Genomic DNA, 21,335 nt, shown 5'->3' on the forward strand with positions numbered 1-21,335 from the left:
GATAGACAAATCGCGTGACGGACCTCACCATTACAGCAATTTCGGTAAAAGACGGGCTTGCTTGTTAACTTCGGAGTTTGTTTAGATTTTGGGAAGTATAAATAATAATAAATAAGATTTAGGCTTCAAAACCTTCAAGGGAATACTGACACACGGTATAAATGTCTTTATAATAATGTCACATGTTTATGTGTAAACTATAAATTGTAATGTGACATGCAATAAACGTTTTGAATTTGAATAAACGGTAAGTATTAATAAAGCTTTCCATTGTTTTATCGCTACTCTCATTATTAGAATTAAGTCTTTATCTATTTATACAAGCTTTTATAAGCTCAGCTCGTTATTTTGTATTCACTATCACATAAACTTATCTATACTTCTAAATAGCTGTTATAAAAGTTTATCCATTCCCGGACGACATTATGGCTGGTGAGTATTATTAGCAATTTTATTCGACATAAATCTTGGTTTGAACGAATGAGATTAAATAAAATTGTTGAAAATAGTATTATATCGACCATAGTCTGTAGATATAGACACTAGCAAGCCTTGAACTGACATAAACCCCAGGACAAAAGGACGATTCAAAAATTAACCACGCCTCTAAAACTCCAATACACAAGATATAATAATAACTCATAATGTAATTAGAATAAAATAAACATACCGCCCTTTGACAACAATACATACGTCATAATTTGAATATACTAACCTTACTTGTCAAAATACATTTTAACATTTAGGTACAATTTTAAATTTTCTCTAGGTCAAACAGTCAATGTGGAACTAGCAATTACAAAATTGTAGTTACAGATTTAATTAAGAACTTGTACTTTTAAATGAAATAATATTACTTTCATGATGAATATCATACGCTTTAAATGTCAGTATTTGATGTTTAATAATTTATTGTTACCTCAACCGAAATTCTGACTTTAACAAATGTATCCAACTTGTGCTTGTGTCTAAATAAAACAAAAAGCATTTATTTTATTCACATCTGTACGTAGTTACGTGATGACGCAATACCTAACTCAACCGTAATGGTTGGTGTCAATCAAAATTACACACCAACAAATTTGTATGTTCGTCCGCCCAATAAAATTCGTGGCTCATTATCAACTTTGTTCCCTTACAATAGAGGTTTTATTTCGTCTTAATGTTCGCTTAAACGAGTATAATTATTTTGTGGCATTCTTAGAACTGCCACGGATCAAGACCTGCCGAGTTGCCTACAAAATATTTGGTCGGTCGACTTGGAGATTCCAAATTTGATTTTTTGAATTTGGACATGCTGGCCAGTGTTGACTTAACTATTTTTTTAAACCAGAAATAAAATAACCAATCTTAATGGAACGAAATTCCTTTGTTTGATTTTAAATGGACTTTGGTCTGTAATTTAATGAATATCTACATAATCTGTAGAATAAATGTTTTTACTAATGTAATGTAGATAAATAAATAGCAGATGCTTTCAATTAATACGGAGAGGTGCCATTTATATGTATGTATTACATCACTTTGGCCCAGACAGTATCAAAAAGGTCAAATTTTAATAATGATTAATCGCACCTAATTACTTTTATTCCATTTGTAGAATTAATTTCAATGATTAATTATTTATTTTTAATGGAATCCTTCCTCGAAATCAGAGGTGTTTCAAAATTTGAATTTAATGTCAAACATTAACATTATACCTAATCTAATTAAAAAAAAAACTAAAATTAGATCCAAAGTGAAATTAATTAGATGTAAGTGTGACATGTGTGTCAAAAAAGCTTAAGAAGTCAATGAACCCAGCAAAAAGTTGTTTGTAAAGATTTAATTGATTATGTTGCGGTATAGAAAAAATATGACACATGTCTTGCTCACCCTGTATGTTGACATTGACCGTCGAACGGATAAACCAGTTTACTTAGACCCGAACAAGCAAATTAACAGCATGCGCACGCGGTTCTTTTGCAACGGGACGTTGATATGCTTAGAAACTTTCGGCTTTTGGATTTAAGAAAGGAAAAAGAAAAAAAATTATTAAGTAGACAATAATAGCGCATTTTATATTTTGTTCTTAAGAGCGTTTACGCCGTTTGGCGCAAAAACAGTACTTTTTCAACTCGTTACAATCATTAACCAGTAATACCTACTACTAAACATTTGAAAACTATTAAAAAACGCCGCGCGCGAATCATTTCCAATGATGCCCCTTGAAACGCCGCGCTTCGCGTAAACGCTCTTAAAAAAAAACTATAAGTTTAAAAAAGCGCATAAAATAATAATACTGGTCACATGGTTATTGTTCAAATAGTCCAGTCACCAAAAAGTCTGGTCCATATTCGAAAAAGTTGCGTAGCCAACGTAAACATATCAGTCATGTGCGGTTGGCGACATTGACAATGGTTTGAAATTGGAATGCGGCCTTGGCAATCGGTTCCTCGACGGACGAAGCGGGCGATTCGCGCGGGAAACGAGTCATGTTTTTTTTACAATCGATAGAAGCAATGGAATAGAATTAGGTGCAGACTCGAATATTTGATGGCATGCCGAATTATTTTAAATTATTTAAATTTATAGGCTATTGTAATAAAACCCGTGAAGATTGTTTCCAACCAGGAAGCAAATGTGTATTTTTAAAAGGGGAATTATAAAACGAGCGACTAAAAAAAAACTTTGCGACTGATGATGGCATACTGTTTTAATACCTTGAGCGGTATGAATTTGAATAAGCGAAAAATTTACCAAACTAACGACGAATATTGATCAATAATAAAATCCAGAACGAGCTTACAAAATGTGTGTTTTGATTATTACATTTCAGACATAAAAATACTATCCGGGCGACTAAATTACTAAGTGAGCGACTAGAAATACAGAGAGGGCAACTTTAATATGAAGATACATTAGATTTTTCTAATTGAGGTTTTACTGAACGAACTACAAAAAAGTTAATTGTAAGCATAGTTTTGTGAGCTGCTTTATTAATGATTATTGGTTACTGATATTATATTTGAGGTTTCATGTTTTTTATTTTGATACGCTTTATTAATAGGCCAGTAGAATTAAACACAAAAATTGATTAAATCGGAAATAATTCCTACAAAAGATTTTTTTGCTTTAATGGCTTCATTGGTTGCCCATTAAGACTCTCCTAAGTTTTCGACTTCGACGGAGTTGTGCTTAAGTGGTGGGGGCCCCCGAAAGGGGCGTTTTTTCGGTTTTCCGGTTATACCGCGTAAAGGACTTACCCTATCGAAAAGTGGTCTTCATGACGGTTAAAGGGCACTTAATCCTGCATTGAATAAGACCAAATTCATATGTTTTGGACAAACCGTTCTCGCGCTAAAGTTCGGCAAAGTAGAAAATATACGTATAATTAATGACCCTCTCCACGTCCAATGGCTTGTTACCCACATGCTTTTAAGCCTTGTAAAGGGTCGCCTTAACCAGTGTAACCCTAACAAGGCTCACGAGTTTGATTCGCTTATCCTTGTTCGTCCCAGCCGTTCCTTAACTGCGGTTGCTGAACCTCTTCCTGGCACTCTCCTAAACGACTCTGTGTTACCTAATGTGGCTGCCCCTCTTCCTTGTACCCTCCTGTACGATTTCATTGCTTAGCCATATGCCTGGTCCAAGGTTCGACGCCACAAAATCAACTTCGTACGAGTGAAAATAGTTTAAATACTATTTCCCGTGCTTGCAACATTTTTCTTTACTGCTTCGCCCCTATTAGTCGTAGAGTGATTGTATATATCCTATAGCCTTCCTCAATGTATGAGCTATTCAACACAAAAATAATGATTTCAATCAAACTAGTAATTCTTAAGATTAGCGCGTTCAAACAAACAAACAAAAAACTCTTCAGCGTTTTAATATGAACTTGTTGTTGTTGATTTTTGGCGTCGAACCTTAGACCAGGCATACGGCTAGGCAACGTAGTCATGCAGGAGGATACAAGGAAGAGGGGCAGCCACATTAGGTAACACAGAGTCGTTCAGGAGAGTGCCAGGAAGAGGTGCAGCAACCGCAGTTAAGGAACGGCTGGGACGAACAAGGATAGGCGCATCAAGCTCGTAAGCCTTGATAGGGTTACACTGGTTGAGTTGGCCCTTTTCAAGACTTGGAAGCCTGTGGGTAACAAACCCTTGGACGTGGAGAGGGTCATTAATTATACGTATATTTTCTACTTTGCCGAACTTTAGCGCGAGAACGGTTTGTCCAAAACATATGAATTTGGTCTTATTCAATGCAGGATTAAGTGCCCTTCAACCGTCATGAAGACCACTTTTTGATAGGGTAAGTCCTTTACGCGGTATAACCGAAAAACCGAAAAAATACCTCTTTAGGGGGCCCCCACCACTTAAGCACAACTCCGTCGAAGTCGAAAACTTAGGAGAGTCTTAATGGGCAACCAATGAAGCCATTAAAACAATAAAATCTTTTGTAGGAATTATTTCCGATTTAAAAGCTAATTCTACTGGACTATAATGAAAACTACAGATTGTTACAGCGCGCGAATTCGAATGGGCGACTGTCCCGAATTTTTAACAAAATATGTATGCAAACACGTTTTGGGTCTAGCAATTCGGCTCAAACTAACAACACCGCCACTGGAAGCAAAACTGATACCTATTGGACAAAAAAGAAAACGAGGCCGGCCCGCTAAGTCCAAGCCAGCACTTATCATACAGTGACGATGAGTAGTAGAGCTCCTCAATCCTCACAGGTACCAATCAATGAACCTTATTAATAAGATTACTTTTTTTGGGTCGACAGAAGCGACTTATTTTATTTTGTTTTTTTTTTTTGTTGATTCGATTTAAGAAAATACAAATTTATTTCATTTTTCGTAATACATTGTTTCATTTGATTACCTACCCTTAAATTTTAATGATTTATTTTTTTCGCTACTAGAATAGTGTTCCGTCAAATATTTATTTCATAAGATCATTTTTTATTTAAATGTGGGCTCATAATACGCTGCTCATAATAGTATTTTTCAAAGTAGTTTTTGCATTCGAAACACTTCATTAAAGTTCAAATACCGCTCAGTATAAAAAAAGCATTTGCCAAATATTGAAAAAAATGCAGGACCTAACGTTGACACTCAATCAAATATTAGGTCGCTCAAATATTATGAAGCTTCTCATTTTGTATTTTAAGGAACTCAATTTTTTTTTGTAAGTTGCTATTCTTTTGATTTTTCGTCACTCGCACTCAGTCGCTCACTTAGTAATTCTTTAGCCCACATTCATTATTTTTGACACTTACAACATAAATTTACAGTCACTCGTTTAAATACTACCCTTTTTAAAAGAGAAACAAATATTTTTGTTAGTCAAAATATTAAAAATTCATAGAACGTCAAATGGGGGAGCAAAGATCATTCACGTTGCACAGCCAAATATTTTATTTAAAAATTAAATTGTATGTAAAAATATTTTGGGGGTATTCATAAGTTTGAGGTCATCTTTACAATACAAAAAGGTTGTCCATGATAACATTAAAGAAATCAGAAATTTAAATTGTCAGGTATTTTTCTGGCGAGAAATAAGAGATGTATTCAAATGTGTGCTAATTTCACTCAAATCGATTTTGAAGGTTGAACATGACAGATTGAAAGTCAAATTTGGTGAAAAAATCAAGTTCGGTTTAACAAAGAGCGAAAACAGAGGTAATAAATATGCGAATTTCTTAGCATAGCATTGGAAGATTTACAAATATTTAGGTATATTTAAGAACAAACGAATTCAGATTGTGGATTAATCAGTGAAAGCGATTTAATTTAGAATGTCTATTAGGATTAATAAGACTATTGGAAGACCACACAGACTTTTGTAAATGAAAAAAGTATGAATGACATTAAAAAAGTAACCAATGTGAGCTTAAAAATAAAATAAAAAAGAAACATAGATTAAAAATCACAAATGGAATGCAAATGGAACGAAATTCAAAATTGAAAAGTTTCGAAATCTATGGTGTTTAAATGAATTTGCGACTGATGGTAAAGTTGACATAACATAAACCAAGGGGAATTTATCAATGGCCTTGTAACCATTGGGACGTCAACGGGTCATAGAGCAAGCTTATCGAAGCCATACCTTTTAAGCAAACATAAATAAAATACAAATAATAAGATTCCAGGATTTTACGCAGTGTAGTTAGATAACGACCATGAGTGTTTGGTAACGTGAACGCAAAACTTGAATAAAGGCTTAATTTGGAAATCTAGAATCTTGTAAAATATTATCTAAGAAATTGTATTAAACAGTCATTAATGATACATGCTACGAAAGATAAATTCAACTAATTTAATACTCCAATTAAATATACGTGTACGAAACTCAATTTAACGTGTCAAGTAATTTTTTTTGCAATACAACGAGAATTGATTGTTACAGTAAAAAATCTTATGGGATACAAATGACACATATTTTTTGTCTTTATTCATAATTTTGAAGTACCTACCTACCTTCATGGTTATGGTTTTATTTTTTAAGGTTTAATTTTGGTTTGTTTTGTGTGTGTGTGCATTTATTAGGAATCGTTTAATTAGAAAATTAGCAAACCATTCCATTACAATTTAAATGCTACAAGAATTAGTCTACAGTCATTTGCACATAGCAATTCATTTTAATAAGTATTAAAGAAACACTTCTCATGACTATTCATAGCATAGATAAGAAGCACATAAAACACAACACTAAAACGCAATGACAAGAATTCTAAATACTAAGATGAATGCAAAAATGCACTTCAAAATAATAGTCAATTTGTTAAGGTAGTCTTAGTTGACTGAGATATAAAATATTTAAGTTTCTTAAGAAAGATGAGAAAACTGAAAAATCATATTTATTACCAGTCAAATTGATTTAAGACATAGTATGCCACAGCTGAAAATAATAAATTTGGTAGAGATCTCAAATAATATTTAGACTAAAAGGTGAAAAAAAAAATTTTACCATTTACAAGATTTTTTTATCCCCAACGGGGAAGCTCTTGGCCTGTATCTCACCTGATGGTAAGTGACAATCAGGCCGAAGGTGGAAGCGAGCTTCACCCGGAATCCTCAACCACGGAGGAACTGGCTATCTTACCTCTAACTGCCGGAACACAACAATGCTGTTAACATTGTTGCTATGGCGACAGACTTAGGTAAGATGGTGGTAGCTAGAACAAGCCAAACCGACCAAACCGAACAGAAAAATCTGCCCCCTCTGGGAATCGAACCCGATGACCTCTGCGTTTGAAGTAGGTGGTCTTACCATTAGACCATAGAGGCGGTTAAAATACTTAGTACCAAAGGTTAATAATTTCGAAGTGTACTTCACTTGATTGTTTAATCTAGGCGAGACCCTCGTCCTTACTTTGCCTAGCATTGTAATAAAATCAAAGATGAAAAACGAGACCCAAACATCCTTGATTGCCATCTTACAAAATTACGCATCAGTTCTAAGCACACTCAAATTAAATACCTGCTAGATACATATCGTCCCGGAAAACGTACGCCGAATTATTCATTGACTTCATACAGGTGCTTATCTACGTAATTGCATTTAAAAAACCGAGACAGACAATTTAGTATCATCTCCGCAACCTCTAAGCGACCTGGGCAGGGTGACCATCCATCAGAATTGTCTGGGACTTTGTTTTTGGCTTTTAGTTTTTACGTTTCTGTCTTCAACTCATTAGGGAGTACATTTTTTAGAACTAGATGTAAAAGCACTCTGCAAAAGTGCTAAATCTTAGTAAAATTTTGAGATTTTTATAATTTCTAGACTTTAAAAGTGGTAACCCTGTTTGGGATGGCCTGGCCTTGACGAATTCGTGAACACGGACGTTTATCAGACCATTATACTTTAGGTTAAAACGCAAATTGTGGATTTGTAATCGAATGGAGTAAGTTGGCAACAGATGCCTTCAATTTTTAATTACGTAATAGATGAATATATGAATTGACAAGATTTTTGTAGCAGAAAGGATAATAGATAGGTTGTTTTTAATTCAATAGCAATCATTCTTACTATAGGTACTTTCTCTGCGAGAAAATTTCCATTTCACAAAATTCATTTAAGTAAAAATTATAAATTGTATTATGTCAATCACTGCTTCTACAGACGTAAATAGAATTCTATAGTGACGTACAACAATTTTTGACATTCGAAAACAAAAGCATCTGTCACATTATGTGCAAATTAGCATTAAAAGTGAGAACGGTAATTATTACTTATCCGATAGATAAACATAATTATAATTCATGAGTAACGGCTATTTATGTCTTATTGGAAAATTTCGTGATGATCCAATATGAAGTCTCACTGATATTGGGTCAGATAAAAGTAATATAAGGTCTGAGATCGAGACGATGGCAATTAGTTAAACAAAAATACAAATTGAAGATAAAATGCCTGGCAATAGGAAGCGGCAGTTTACAAATCGTTTAATTCAAGGAAGTGATAACCTCTATGGTTGAGTAGCTCTCGATAGCACTTCAGAAACCAGCTTTATTTTGTAGTTAGGCAGAAGACTGGATGACATCAAAGTTTCAAGTGTTTAAGCACAAGTAGAATGGCTATGGTATTTGTCAAACTGCGTATGTGAGTGTAAAGCTTGATAATTTTATGTGATTTAATAGCATCAATAATGGCGACAAATTAATACATAAAGGAAAATGAAATATAAAATGACACATTCCATACCTCGCTCTCGCTCGTAGGTAAAAAAATTAAAAGATGAAGAAGTAAAGACAGTAATAAACACCAAAAACGCCTTAGCGGAAAATTAACTTATAAAGCGGATAAAATCTTATTGGATCGTTAAAGGACAATTCAAATCAATTTAACCATTAACAAAACCAATTAGAACGAACGTAAACGCTAATTTAAAAATCAAAGGCAGTTTAAAATTTAACATTGGACGTGCTAAAACCGTTGAGGCAGACGAAAACATAATTTAGGAATCATCTAAAGATTAATGGCTTCGTACGCGGAACAAACTTTAGCATCGTGATTCTGCGATCCGACGAACAATGCGCCCGAATAAGACTTTAATGACGTCAAAAACATTTGAAGACTTCCGAAGTGTTCAAGGTTAAGTGGTAATGATTAATTTACTTTAATTACCGAAATCGAGTTTTTGACTCGAGATGCCAGAGGATGCCCTCCAGCGAGGCGTGACGTTGGTAGACTGAAGTCGGACTTAAAATAGTGCCTTGGAGAAGTCCTAAGTATATTTGAAAAACTAGAATTCCGATTTGCATATCAAATGGCTTATATTATTTGAATGCGAATTGGAATTATAATTCTTCATTATACGCAATCAAGTCCAGAAGTGGACTGGAATGATGAATCAAAAGATCTAACCTTCTCTTCCTGAACGCTCTGCCCCCCATTCTCCGACAGTGGCGTCGATGGCGCGCTGTATCCCTTCGGTCCATCGTCGTGCGGCGTCATCTGTCTTTGGATGTCATTCTCTTGATCGTTGTTCACTCTGATATCGTGTAATCCACTCTTGAATTCAGATAACCTTAATACGGACGGCTTTATTTCAGGTATCTCATCAGGATGTTCATACCTCCGCAGGTCAGTTATATTCGCTGACAGATGCCTATGATGATCAAGCGGAGGTGGTACACCTATAGATCTGAGGTGCTCTATACTCCTGTGTATGTGCGAGTAATTGTCTATAGGAATTTCTGCCATTAAAGGTGAATTGTGATAATCCAGGCCACCACCGTCCGGCCTGTAATCGATTGTCCTGCCTTCCATCATCTTGATCGATTTAAAATTTCTATCTAAATATATAAACTCGTATTATTTGGCACTATCTTATAAAAATATACGGTGTATGTCTATCGACCCGCTTGTTATCCTTGTCATGGAATTTTTCGAGATCCTCCGTTACGTCTGCAAAAACAATTTCGGAAATCAAATGCCATTCTAAAAGTGACGTTGTCCAAAACGTTGTCGTGTTCTAAAATTTAAAACCCCATGATAATCTCTAATTGAATTCTAAAATTGAAACTTGTAACGAGTATAAAGTCGTTTGTCTATTTAAAACTAGATTTGAAGAGTAAAAAAGGTGGCGGTTTTTTTCTCGGCAGGTGACGAGCGCACGTAGGCTGTGTGTCAACGATCTATCCCACATGCCGTATCGAATAAGGCTGCGATAATCACACTGCACGCACATCTACGATACAATGTAGGTACTGGCCATCAAACAGGTTTATTATGAAAAAAATGTATCATGTTTTTTCTCCTGAAACACAGGTTTTTTTAACCTAGCTCAGGCTACAAAAGACTATGAACTGTATATGTAAACTCTAGCATAATAAGTTCTTGAAATGCTCTTATTTTAATGAATAAACTATTTTATTTATTTATTTATTATTTATTTTATTTTTTGACTTCTTTTTTTGAAAAGATGAGTTCTTTTTTTTTGAAAAAGCGAGTTCTTTTTTTGAAAAGGTTCGATATTTGTTTTTAAATGTTTTTAAGTTAACACTTGTGCGATCGATTGTACCTTAGCAATACGCTGTCAAAGATATAATTGCGCGTATAGAAATGATAACCAATCGCGTTTGCTGTTACCAACTGTATTTGTCCTTGCATTGTAGACTTTATGGTCTGCGCGTTAGGGGCTTCGCAGACAATTTTGTAGTTTGCCCAAATGATGATGCCGGATGTAATTTGGTCTGTACACAGGGCCTCGGTCAATCGACTTTAAGATTTGTAATCATACTAGTTTGAGCAGGGAAGTGTTTTATATGGAGTAATTACGTTTTTTTGGTAAAAAAAATCGTTAAGTTAACACTTCCGAAGCCGCTGTGTATTGTTTGTTTAGATTATCAGACATTAATATTTATTATTACCCATTTTATATTTCTCTTTAATCTAACATCTCTTGCACTTCGAAATTTCATGATACAATTCCTAAGAGACGTTAAATATTGAATGACGAATATCATTAGTAACTTCACAAATTGACTGTTGCGTCTGGGTTACGTGGTTGCGGGTTCAAACCCTGTAGATAGCAAATTTTAATTTGATAGGTAAGAACATTTTTGCCCGGAGTTATTGATTGTTAGGTACAAACTTGAATGTGAATTCTATGAATATGTAATTCTATGTTCTCATGTTTATCAATTAACTAGTTAGCTGCTATATTAGGTAGGTTTGAGTGTCGGATTTTTTTTATTAAGAAGCATGAATAAAATAAACACATTCCCTATTGATTTATAAAAATGTGGAGCTGATTAAAATTATAAGTACAATCGCTAGGATTGTACTTATAATTTTAATCAGCTCCACATATCGTCGAGTAGTTAGGGACTTGTTTTTGACGGCAAAAAATATGTCACATGTCTTATTTTTTTCTCGATCAGTTAGTTAAAATGGGCGTTTGTTAAGTAGCCGAGATTTCGTAGTTACTGAACCGTGCAATACAAGGTTGCTTGACAAGAAGTTTTCTGATATTGGATAAGAGCGTTTCTAATAACTTGAGTTGAGTAAAAAATGTGTAGAAAAACTGTTTTTTGGAAGCCAGTCTTGTTGCCATGGTACGCGATTAGCTGTCTCAAAAAAAATCCCGAAAAAATGCTAAAAAGCGGGGTGTTTTGTAATTGACTGACAACGCTTTGGACATGTCTCAAAAAATAAAATAAAAAAACAATAAAGTGGCAGGTCACCTGTTGCACTAACATTCCCAAACGTCCACCGCAGTCTACAAATCAAATTTTTTCAAAAATAACACGAGAACGTCCGAAAATATAGCAGTATTTATAGACTGCGCGAGATTCAAGGTCACTCTTGACAGATGGCCGGCTCGCAATTACAACATCGGGGTGTTACGTAAAAATTCCACCACCCCCTACCATTAGAACCCCCCAACCCCCTTTATACGTCTCAAGAAAAAGAAGACCTGCCACTTCAGAAAAAAAAAGATAAAAAAATACCTGTCACAATCCAAAAATCTTCACAATCACCAACAATATCACCATAAAAATCACAGTTTGTTCCTATCTAATTGTCACTAAAAATATATCACATTATTATGGTAACACCAACGTCACAACACGTCCAAAAGGCAACTTAGGCAACAGTCCAGGGCTCGATTGCCAAGATTATTAAAAAAATGCACGTGCGCCCCGCGAATAAACATTTAAAAAAAATCGGCCGAAAAAGCAGCGCCGGCGTGTTCTTGACCCTGCGGTAAAATTATGAATGCGTTGCTAGGATCAAAATTGCCAGATTTTTTGTGCTCAATATTTTAGTGTGCTATATAATTGTGTATAAATGTAGGTGATCCACACGTGAGCGTATTGCCGTCTTCCTCGCACTTGCGATCGCGTGCAGCCTGCAGTAGCGCTAGGACATGTGTTCACAAAAAGCCGGCTCAAGACAGCCAGCACCGACACCGGCCACTCGCGTCAACAAAAATGCAACACAAAACGCCCGCTCGCCCGCCTTAAGACCAACGCGGCAAAAACGAGACTGAAATTCAGATCTATAGTAGAAAAAGTGAACTACACCGAGCGCGGGGTACACTAACACATAAAAATGAAAAAAATCACACGGACGACAACATTGAAAGCCGGAGCTTAAAAAATCGGAGTGGGGATCAGTCTGTTCCGTTCGCCTGGATAGCGGCGTCTCGCTCGCTCGGCATGAGGCCGCACGCACGCAGCCGCGCGGTGGTTAAGCGAAAAAAATGTGTACACATTTTTTTATTATTCACGATTTTTATGTGTGTAAGTGGGCTCGGTGCGAGCGGGATGGCGAGCGTCGGCCGCATTTAACCCTCGTTGCGCGAGAGGGACGGAGCGCGTCGCCACGTGCTCGTCCCTTGGTATTAAATAATAATTAAAATGGCTACAAGACCGGCGATACGAGATGTTCGGTAGACGATTTTTTGGCGAAGCTTTGGCCTTTTTTGTTGAGCTTTTTGCGGAATTGGTAGAAACGAGGTGAGGTCTGATAGTGTGGTCATAGATAAAAAGTCGCGGGCCGATTGACAGATAATGAGCGAAAAAGCGCGCAGAAAAAGTCGCGCCGGGGGAAAAAAACCAAGGACGCGGGGCGCGAAAAGAAGTTATTGATTAAAGCAGGGCTGTCATTGACCAGACGCAGTTAAATGAGGGTGGTTAATTGTATGCAGAAGCTGATCCTGCAGATCGATTGCTTCTCGTCCAAAGGGAACGATTTGAATTTGAAAACGACTGAATAAACATTCAAGAATCACGGAAAAGAAATGGTATTAGTTTGGTTTCATACAACCAAACCTTAAAGTTTTAAAAATAATTACCTATCTGAAATAATGTATAGCGTTTTTAAAAAATCTGAGAAAAACACAGACAGAAAAATAAAAATAACTCAGCTTTTAGTTTTAGTTAGTAGCTGTAAAAAAATGCTTGATTAAATAAACATTTTAGAATTTAACATCTATTTTCGTATTGCAAGGTAAAAGCCTCTAAAAGTGAGAGTAAAAACAAAATATACCCAGTAACCTGGTATTTTTGGGCCATCAATAAATCTCGAACAGTGGAAGCAATACCCAATAAAATAATAAAGCTTTCTGCCTATTTCCAAAGCTTAAAACGTGCCACTTCCTATTCCCAAAAGTCCGACAAATAAAAGTTTAACAATAATAAGTGCAATAAAACAATTGTCGGCATTTTTCTTTGTATAACTTTTGCTTTTTGTTCCAAGGTCACTAAAGTGTGACGTAAAGTCGTTAGGACAAAAGTTCATTGGAAGTAAACAAACCAATTTAGTTTATAATATAGAAACTGCATTGAATTACTAATACATTTTACGGTTTGTAACATATTGCAAACAAGTCAATAAAACTTTTTAAAATAAACTTAATATCCAAAAAAGATGAACTTTTTTGAAATATTTTTTACTGCATGCAGTGGAGGGGTTAATAAATTCGATTTCGTTCGTTCATTCATTACTTTTTACCACATTTTTTCGAACACATACGTTGACGAGAGGTTTTTTTGGTTTGCGTAAGGGTTAGTACAATTGAGTGAGTTTTTTTAACCTGTCGCATTCGGAAGCAGGATGTCGATCGGTTCAGGGATAAAATATTATGATTTGTGTATTATTATTCAAATAATGGGCACCTTAATCAGGTGAAACAGGGTTTACAGGTGTATTTGAAGCGTGAGATTTAATATTTGAATTATTATGGAAATACATGAATTATTTAAATATTTTTTCTTATTTTTACGCTACCAAAAAGCTCAGATAAATATTGCATGTTTAAAACTTTGTGTTGGTTAAAACTTTTTTCTAAAAGGAAACGATTCTGTGATTGCCTCGTTTCAAATTACAAGAACACGTCCCAACTAACATGTGCAGCTAATTTCTTTTATCCCACCATCACGGAACCTGTATTTTGGGACCGCCATTTTGATCTAAACGATCTATAGCTCATCATAATAATGATTGTGCTACGAAAAACTTTAATACAAATCCTTTAGCATCCATCGCTGAATTTGATTGAACTTTCAAGGTTGTAGAAGGTGCAGAAACAGCAATGGATGAGAAAGAAACTGGAAGGCTCGTAAAAGGACCCACTAAGTAGCGACTTGGTACAGTCGTGCTCAGTCATCCGTCACGCGAATGCCTAAACCGGATTCCCGGCGTACAGTCCACCAAAAACCAGAAGATAATTTCTGACCTCTATTCTAACAGACATAAGACAAAGATTAAGCTGTGCTTCTGTCTTTGGGCTGGATTAGAGCCGATTTATTAAAACATATCTTCACCACTGATAAGGTATGAACTACTATTAATAATGTGCAGGATGAAAAATGTATGCTAACACTGGACAGACGTTAGGTGGTTATTTATTTCCAGAGGTTAGTTAAAACAAACAAAGAGCTCAAAAAAGTTTCTTACAATCCTAAGCCAATCAATTTCATTATCCATAAGCACCAGATTTTTCCAGTCAAATCTGGGTAACACAAGATTTGCCTAATTTAGAAATATTTTTTGAGTCTTAAAAAAAATAAATCAGAAGTCGCGGATACAACGCAAATATTTTTCTATTCAATTTCAATATATTATCTAGTTTAACACTTAAATATTTTCTACTTTCCTTTGTAACTCGCCGACACTTTAAGTAATTTAGGAAGAATTGGCTGCTTGTTTTTAATTTTTATTTCCAAATTTTATTGCTCATCTGAAGTAATTTCGTACAATAGGCTAGAAAATAAAAGTGAAACTTAACCTTCAAACAGAAGGATGGACGGATGGCTACCAGAATTATAAAATACTAAAAAACAGAAACAAAAAGATTCTATTGTAAACAGTTTAAAAAGTGCACTTTCGCTTTTTATTTTTTCGTCGCCATAAAACGTTTGGGTGGGCGAAAAAATTCTTTTTAACCAAAGGGTAGCTAGCACAGATATTATAGAACAAACAAAAGGAGAGGGTGGTACTGATGAAAAAACAAAACCATCAGAATATGCACCTGGTATCATACTTTTTATATTGATCACTAATGTTTATTATAATCATATAAGTTCCTTCCTGCCGGAACATCGTGGGCGCCTATTTTTTACCACATTTCACAAAAACCTGTCGTTTTTTCTGTCAATCTGGACCTTATTTCGTTCGTGATAAGAGCACCGAGATGCAAATTGGTTTTTTACTTGAATCCTGAGGTTTATTGAGGCAATGTGTTCTTTGAAAAGTTTCTATTTATTTAGAGTTGATTGTTATGCAGATGTTATAAGCACTTGAGATTGGGGGTGATCCGAAATAGTGCATTTGCAAGTAACATGATAATATTTTAGTCACCTTACATTTACTAATTTAAACTAGTGTGAAATAAGTGTTCTTCTTAATACATGTCATTTCATCATCATTTTAGACAGACCATTGCTAGACGTGAGCTCTTCCGAAGAAGCTATGCAAAGTCGATCTTTTGCTTTTATTCATCGAGTTACTGCCTGCTATCTTTAAGAGGTCGTCCATCCATTCAGCATATTTACATTTCGTGCTTAAGCCATTGAAATGTATCCTATTTTCATTATGTCCATCTGTAGTAGACTTGGGGCCTAATCTTCAAATTAAAAAACGTGGCAATTAACTACAATCTTCCCATAAACATTCGACTTTATATTTACAGCTAGTCCTCGCAATACATTAGCTTAATCTTTGAAGGAATCTCTGCAAGGCACATTCAATTAACAATTTCAATATCATTTTTGGAATCGGGAGATGCATCTAAAACTGCATCCGTCCATCGTGCTCTGCATGACGCCAACGCCATCCTTTGTATTTAAAACCGACCCTTATTTTTTCTTCATCCCTTAGAATGTTTGAATTTTTCTACCTGCAACCAACCCTTATCAAATATCTGCCCTATATCACCAGTCTTCACCAAATCATTATCAACTCTATGCAAACGATCTACAGTTGGTTTTTCGTTATCGCTGTCTGTAGTAACATCGTTCTTGAACAGTACATCATCTGCAACATCTTGTATAGCATCCCCGAACACTTAATGACCTACCGCTTCCTGCTTGTGCTTTGTAATTTCATTTGTATCTTCACTGAATAAGGTTTACATTGCATCGCCATTTTCTGGAGCTCGCTCATTAGATGGAAGCAATTCAAATAGATTTTTGCCGGCGCATACGAAAATGTGCGTTTCCCGTAGTTTCGGAATTTATCAGAATTAGTGACGCGTCCTGCGGAGCTACAGTTTTAAGGGTTTTGTAACAAAGAGTGAAGAGCCACATGTCGTGAGTTGCTTCAGATTTATGTCTTTCGTTTGGTCATTTGGGATTTTAAGACAGTGCAGGGTGGTTTTAATTATTATTCTTCGAAGCTTTTACAAAGATTGATATATTTTTGACTGTCAAAGTACACAATTTAAACGTAGGTTGTCTTTTTCACGTGAGATTAGCAGTCATGGCATTAAAATAGATGAAGTTTAAAAATTAATCAACATAAAGTATTTGTTAAAATTGCGGACAGTCGATGATAGTTTAGAGGATTCAAAAAAATGATTAAAAATATAAAAATTGATCCATCCACGGATAACAATCGCGCAATTTTCACGAGTATCCAGCACTATAATAAACACAAAGACAGACCAATATATTACGAAATTTTATAGCGAAACGCGTATTCAGCGGAACACAAAGCGGCCACCTGAGCTTTGACAATGAAATCGTCCCCTTTTTATTAAAAAGAGGACTTTTTGAGAAAAAAAGAAATCCCACGATGCAGTTTTTTTTTCTCAAAAAATCTGTCTACTTCTTTTTATGGCTTTTGATTGCATTATTGTGCATTAGATCTGAGTTTTGGAGATTATCCGTATTGTCAGTGTGCATTTTTTTTCGCTTTTACTAGGTCAGTGGTCTGTGGAACAAATTTCTTTTAAAATTATCGGCGTGATACGTAAATGTGATTTTTTTATTAATTCAATTGAAATAAAATGGGGACAATTTTGTGCGTTACGATGGGCGAAATTGTTTTCTCTGCGTTACGAGTAAAAAAAAACTTTACACTTTTTTAGAATTCTGGAGCAGTTTTTATACTAAAAAAGTTAGACAAGGTCTTGTCTTGATAAAAACACTACGTAATATTTTGGAGAGAACGTCATCAAAAGATCTTTTTAATTTCTAGAATAATATTTTTATATTTCGTTAATTGTTTAACAGGGCTTAATTAGAATCTATGTTTCATTAGCCTATAAAGTTTAAAGTTCGTCAATTTCTTTAAAAAAAAAATACATTCAACATATGAATTTAAATTCTTTGTTGCAAACAAAGGTTCTTACATAATAGAATCTTTCATTCCATCTACCTATTTCTCTAGTATCTTTTTGAAGCAAACACACATTTTTTATAGAAATAAACGTTTGTCAAATATTTCAGTTAGAACCTTACTGAACCCTAAAACCCAATCTCGTACAAGTACATTAGTACCCGAATCTTAACCTTGAATTGCTCTCATCGCCTCGGAGGTAGTTTTTGCTATATTGTAATTATATGTAGAGTTGTATGTGCTATGTTATGTTATAAAATATATTATGTTCTCGCCTGTTGCTAGCCGAGGTATATTATATTATTTTTATTTAGAAGAGAGATTGTAAGTAAATATAAATTAGGTAGGTATGTAAAGGGAATACTTTCAGTGCTTTCAGTCTCTGTTTAATGTACTTGTATTTTTCGTGACGAATAAAGATTTAATTCTACTTAACATCGTGTTGTCATTTTGATATAGGTGCGTAGTAAATAAAAATACATATAGGGTAAGTGCGTTAGTTTTCGTCCAATTATCGGAGTTGCCAACTTTGTGATGCGAAATGAATATCTTAAAATACCCTTACTCATATGTATCATATGTCATTTTAGTCCTTATAGTCTACTTTACGTTAATATTATATGACAATAAGTAAATACCACGGGTTTTTTTATAAAAAATATTTTATGCAAAAGTGACGATTTCACTAGTTTTCGTCCAAAAAAATCAGTTTTCGTCCTAGTGTACGCTAGTTTTCGACCACTGTGTAGAAAAATGGGTGCAGTTGAATTATTAACTTAAAACCAATTCTACAATACAGTAACTATGGATTGTGGTATATCATTTGAAAGGTAATTTTGTTAGCTTAAACTAAATATCAAAAAGATTTAAATAAGTTTCTTAGCTAAATTTAGGAAAATATTGCAATAGGTTGAAGGATAAATTGACGAAAACTAATCTACAGGAATAGCTAATTTTGGTTTTCGTCCACCCCAGTGCTTGCTCATGACGTCATGGACGAAAACACAACAACGTTTAAAGCTGTTTTTTGTTTTCGTCCACATCTTTTTAACGGTTTTTATGGGTTTATCACTGTTAAAAAGTGGACGTAAACTAAAATGTTTAATGTAATAGCAATAAAGATCATATTGGAAGAAAAAACATTGTATTTTGTAGGTCCATTGAAGTAAAATGATTATTAAAAATATTAACTAGGTGTCAGGGTTTCCGTCCACGTGGACGAAAACCAAAATCTTGCAAAATTGTTATGCTAGTATTAGTCCACTTAATTATCTAAGATTTCTATACAAAAACTTTAATAAAACCTTAAAATAGTGTTTATTATGCTAATAATTAGACATACGTGCCAAAAACATTACGTAAAGTAGCTAAAACAGTAAACATAAACATATCATGAAAGTTCCCTACTGGCACGTTTTTTTTTCTAACTTGACGACGTTTTCCATTCACCTGTGTGCAGCAGCAACTTCCGTAGATTTTTTTTTGGAGTTATTACTTGTCAAATTACATTTTCATGCAGGCAGGACTGTTACTTAGATATTATAGATTGTAACAAGTCCAAACTTGCACGGAAAGTTAGGTTTGTATTCTAATTTTCCGTATTTGTTTGTGGCAAGTCGGTCAAATGGACGAAAACAGGAGCTGGACGGAAAACCGGCGCAATTACCCTACTACTCATATTTAACTTTGTTTAGAGCAGAGCTTTTTATTAGATTTTGTAACTAGACTTTCATTTTGCGACAAAATTAAATTTATTTCCATTGTCTTTCAGAATTTAGTTCATCAAAAATTCAATGGTTTAGGCGTGAAACCCTAATAGACAGACGTAGTAACATTTACCATTATTACAAAATTAAAAGGTATAATAAAACATGTCAAATATCTAATACCAAATAATATTATAGGCAAACTTGGCGGCGCACTGCAGCAGACGAGGCGAAGAAAATCGGCAAAACTTGGAGCGAGATCAAACGCGAAGCTCAAGACCGAACGCGATGGAGGACTGTTGTGGACGCCCTCTGCCCCATCTAGGGGACATAGGACCTTAAGTCAAGTCAAGTACCTAAATTAAATAATATAGTGAAAACTGTATTCTGTACTAAACCAAATTCGACCTCGAAGATGGGCATTAGAATTCTAAGTGCCTACTAATAAAAATGCAGGTTGTGTGTTTGTTTATCAGTGATCTGCAGGCTAATATTAGCTGTAGTTAGTTTTATATACTGTGTATAATGTATAATAATATCGTTATTTCGTCTGTGAGATGTCTGTAGCAACTTGTTTTACTTGTTTATAGCCCGAATACTTTTATGTTTATGTTCTGTAAGTATTTTACTAAGTGCTATTTTTTCTTTAGCGTAGTTTTGAACACAGTTCTGAATTAACTTCCTAGTTGAGCTTTTTTAAAAGCTTTCTTTTAAAATTGTGCGTCTATGTATTGGATCTAGTCAGTGAAAAATTTAGAGCCCAAAGAACGTGTTTCAAATTGTGAAGGTATTTTGATTAGGAGGTATTTTTCTGAGGCGTAGTTTCTAGCACAATCTCTGATTAATTTCCTGGTTGACCTTTTTTTGAAAGCTTTCTTCTGTGAAAATTAGTTTGTCTTTTATAAGAAGGAGGAAGAGTACTAGTAGGTATAATAATAATAAGGAACATTTTTTTAAACAATAATAATGTAGAGTTTTCTGATCATTTTTTACATGCCCACATTTCAACAAAATTTTGTGGTAGCTTGTTATTAATTTCCTAAAACTTTAGTCATACTGTCAGATGAAGTTGTCCAATGCAATGAAAATAAATAAATAATTTTTGTATTACTTTGGACTTCGGATATTATGGTATAAGTAGAAGCAAAAATGTGTAGACAACAGCACATCAAACTCTACATTTTCATTGCAATATCGACCCTATTCCAACTGAATGACACCACAGTGTGTAGCTTGATGTGCTGTCGCTATAGGTAAGTTTGGAATCACAAGCGTATTAGGCGGCGGCCGTGACTCTCGGGCGAAACGAGTTCGTATCGCGGTGCGACTCGGTACGAACGCGGGGAATCTGAGATGTGGTGCGAAATAGAGTGAGAAGTGTGTCTTTAAAAAATATATTTTTTTTAACAAAAATTATAATTTATAGAAAAAAACTTATAAGTATTGAATATTAAAAAGAAAGGAAAACAAAATGGCGAGTATTTTTTAGTGTTGCGGTTAAGTGATTTTTCAAGACTGAAGAACCAAGTTAAATGAGAGTCACAAAGACCTAAAGTACTTTAAATCTCTATCTGGTGGTGGCAGAATTGATGCCAACAAATTTTGAACTTTACTGATATAGTAAAAGTTTCAAAAATGAAAAATATTTTTCACTATACCAGCCAAAGGTTGAAAAACTAAAAAAAGTACAATAATATTTGGAGATGGCTCAAAGCGTACCTGAAATTTGGTGGTTGTTAAATTTTCTCGTGATACTTAGCTTGAGAAATTGTAGAGCACTAATGTGTTCACATTAATTTTACAATGTTGTTTACTTACATGAAATGTATAAATAATGCCATTT

The 21,335-nt window shown here is 34.6% G+C and overlaps 1 protein-coding gene across 3 annotated transcripts in view; it reads right to left on the bottom strand.

The window, feature by feature from the left end:
* The window catches only part of LOC135084258 (zinc finger protein rotund-like), a 139,337-nt gene that overhangs the window by 25,925 nt on the left and 92,077 nt on the right, over positions 1-21,335 (bottom strand). Inside the window, exons 1-2 of one of the 3 annotated variants that reach the window (XM_063979036.1) lie at positions 11,951-12,473; positions 9,360-9,902 (exon numbers count right to left, since the gene is read on the bottom strand). The exons of the other annotated variants lie outside the window; for them this stretch is intronic. Coding sequence (XP_063835106.1) covers positions 9,360-9,767 — 408 coding nt within the window. The 5' untranslated portion in view covers positions 9,768-9,902; positions 11,951-12,473. Of the gene's footprint in view, positions 1-9,359; positions 9,903-11,950; positions 12,474-21,335 lie in introns of those variants that run through there. 3 annotated transcript variants of the gene reach the window in all.

This window comes from Ostrinia nubilalis, chromosome 25, assembly GCF_963855985.1.
Source record: "Ostrinia nubilalis chromosome 25, ilOstNubi1.1, whole genome shotgun sequence".
Taxonomy (NCBI): Eukaryota; Metazoa; Arthropoda; class Insecta; order Lepidoptera; family Crambidae; genus Ostrinia; species Ostrinia nubilalis.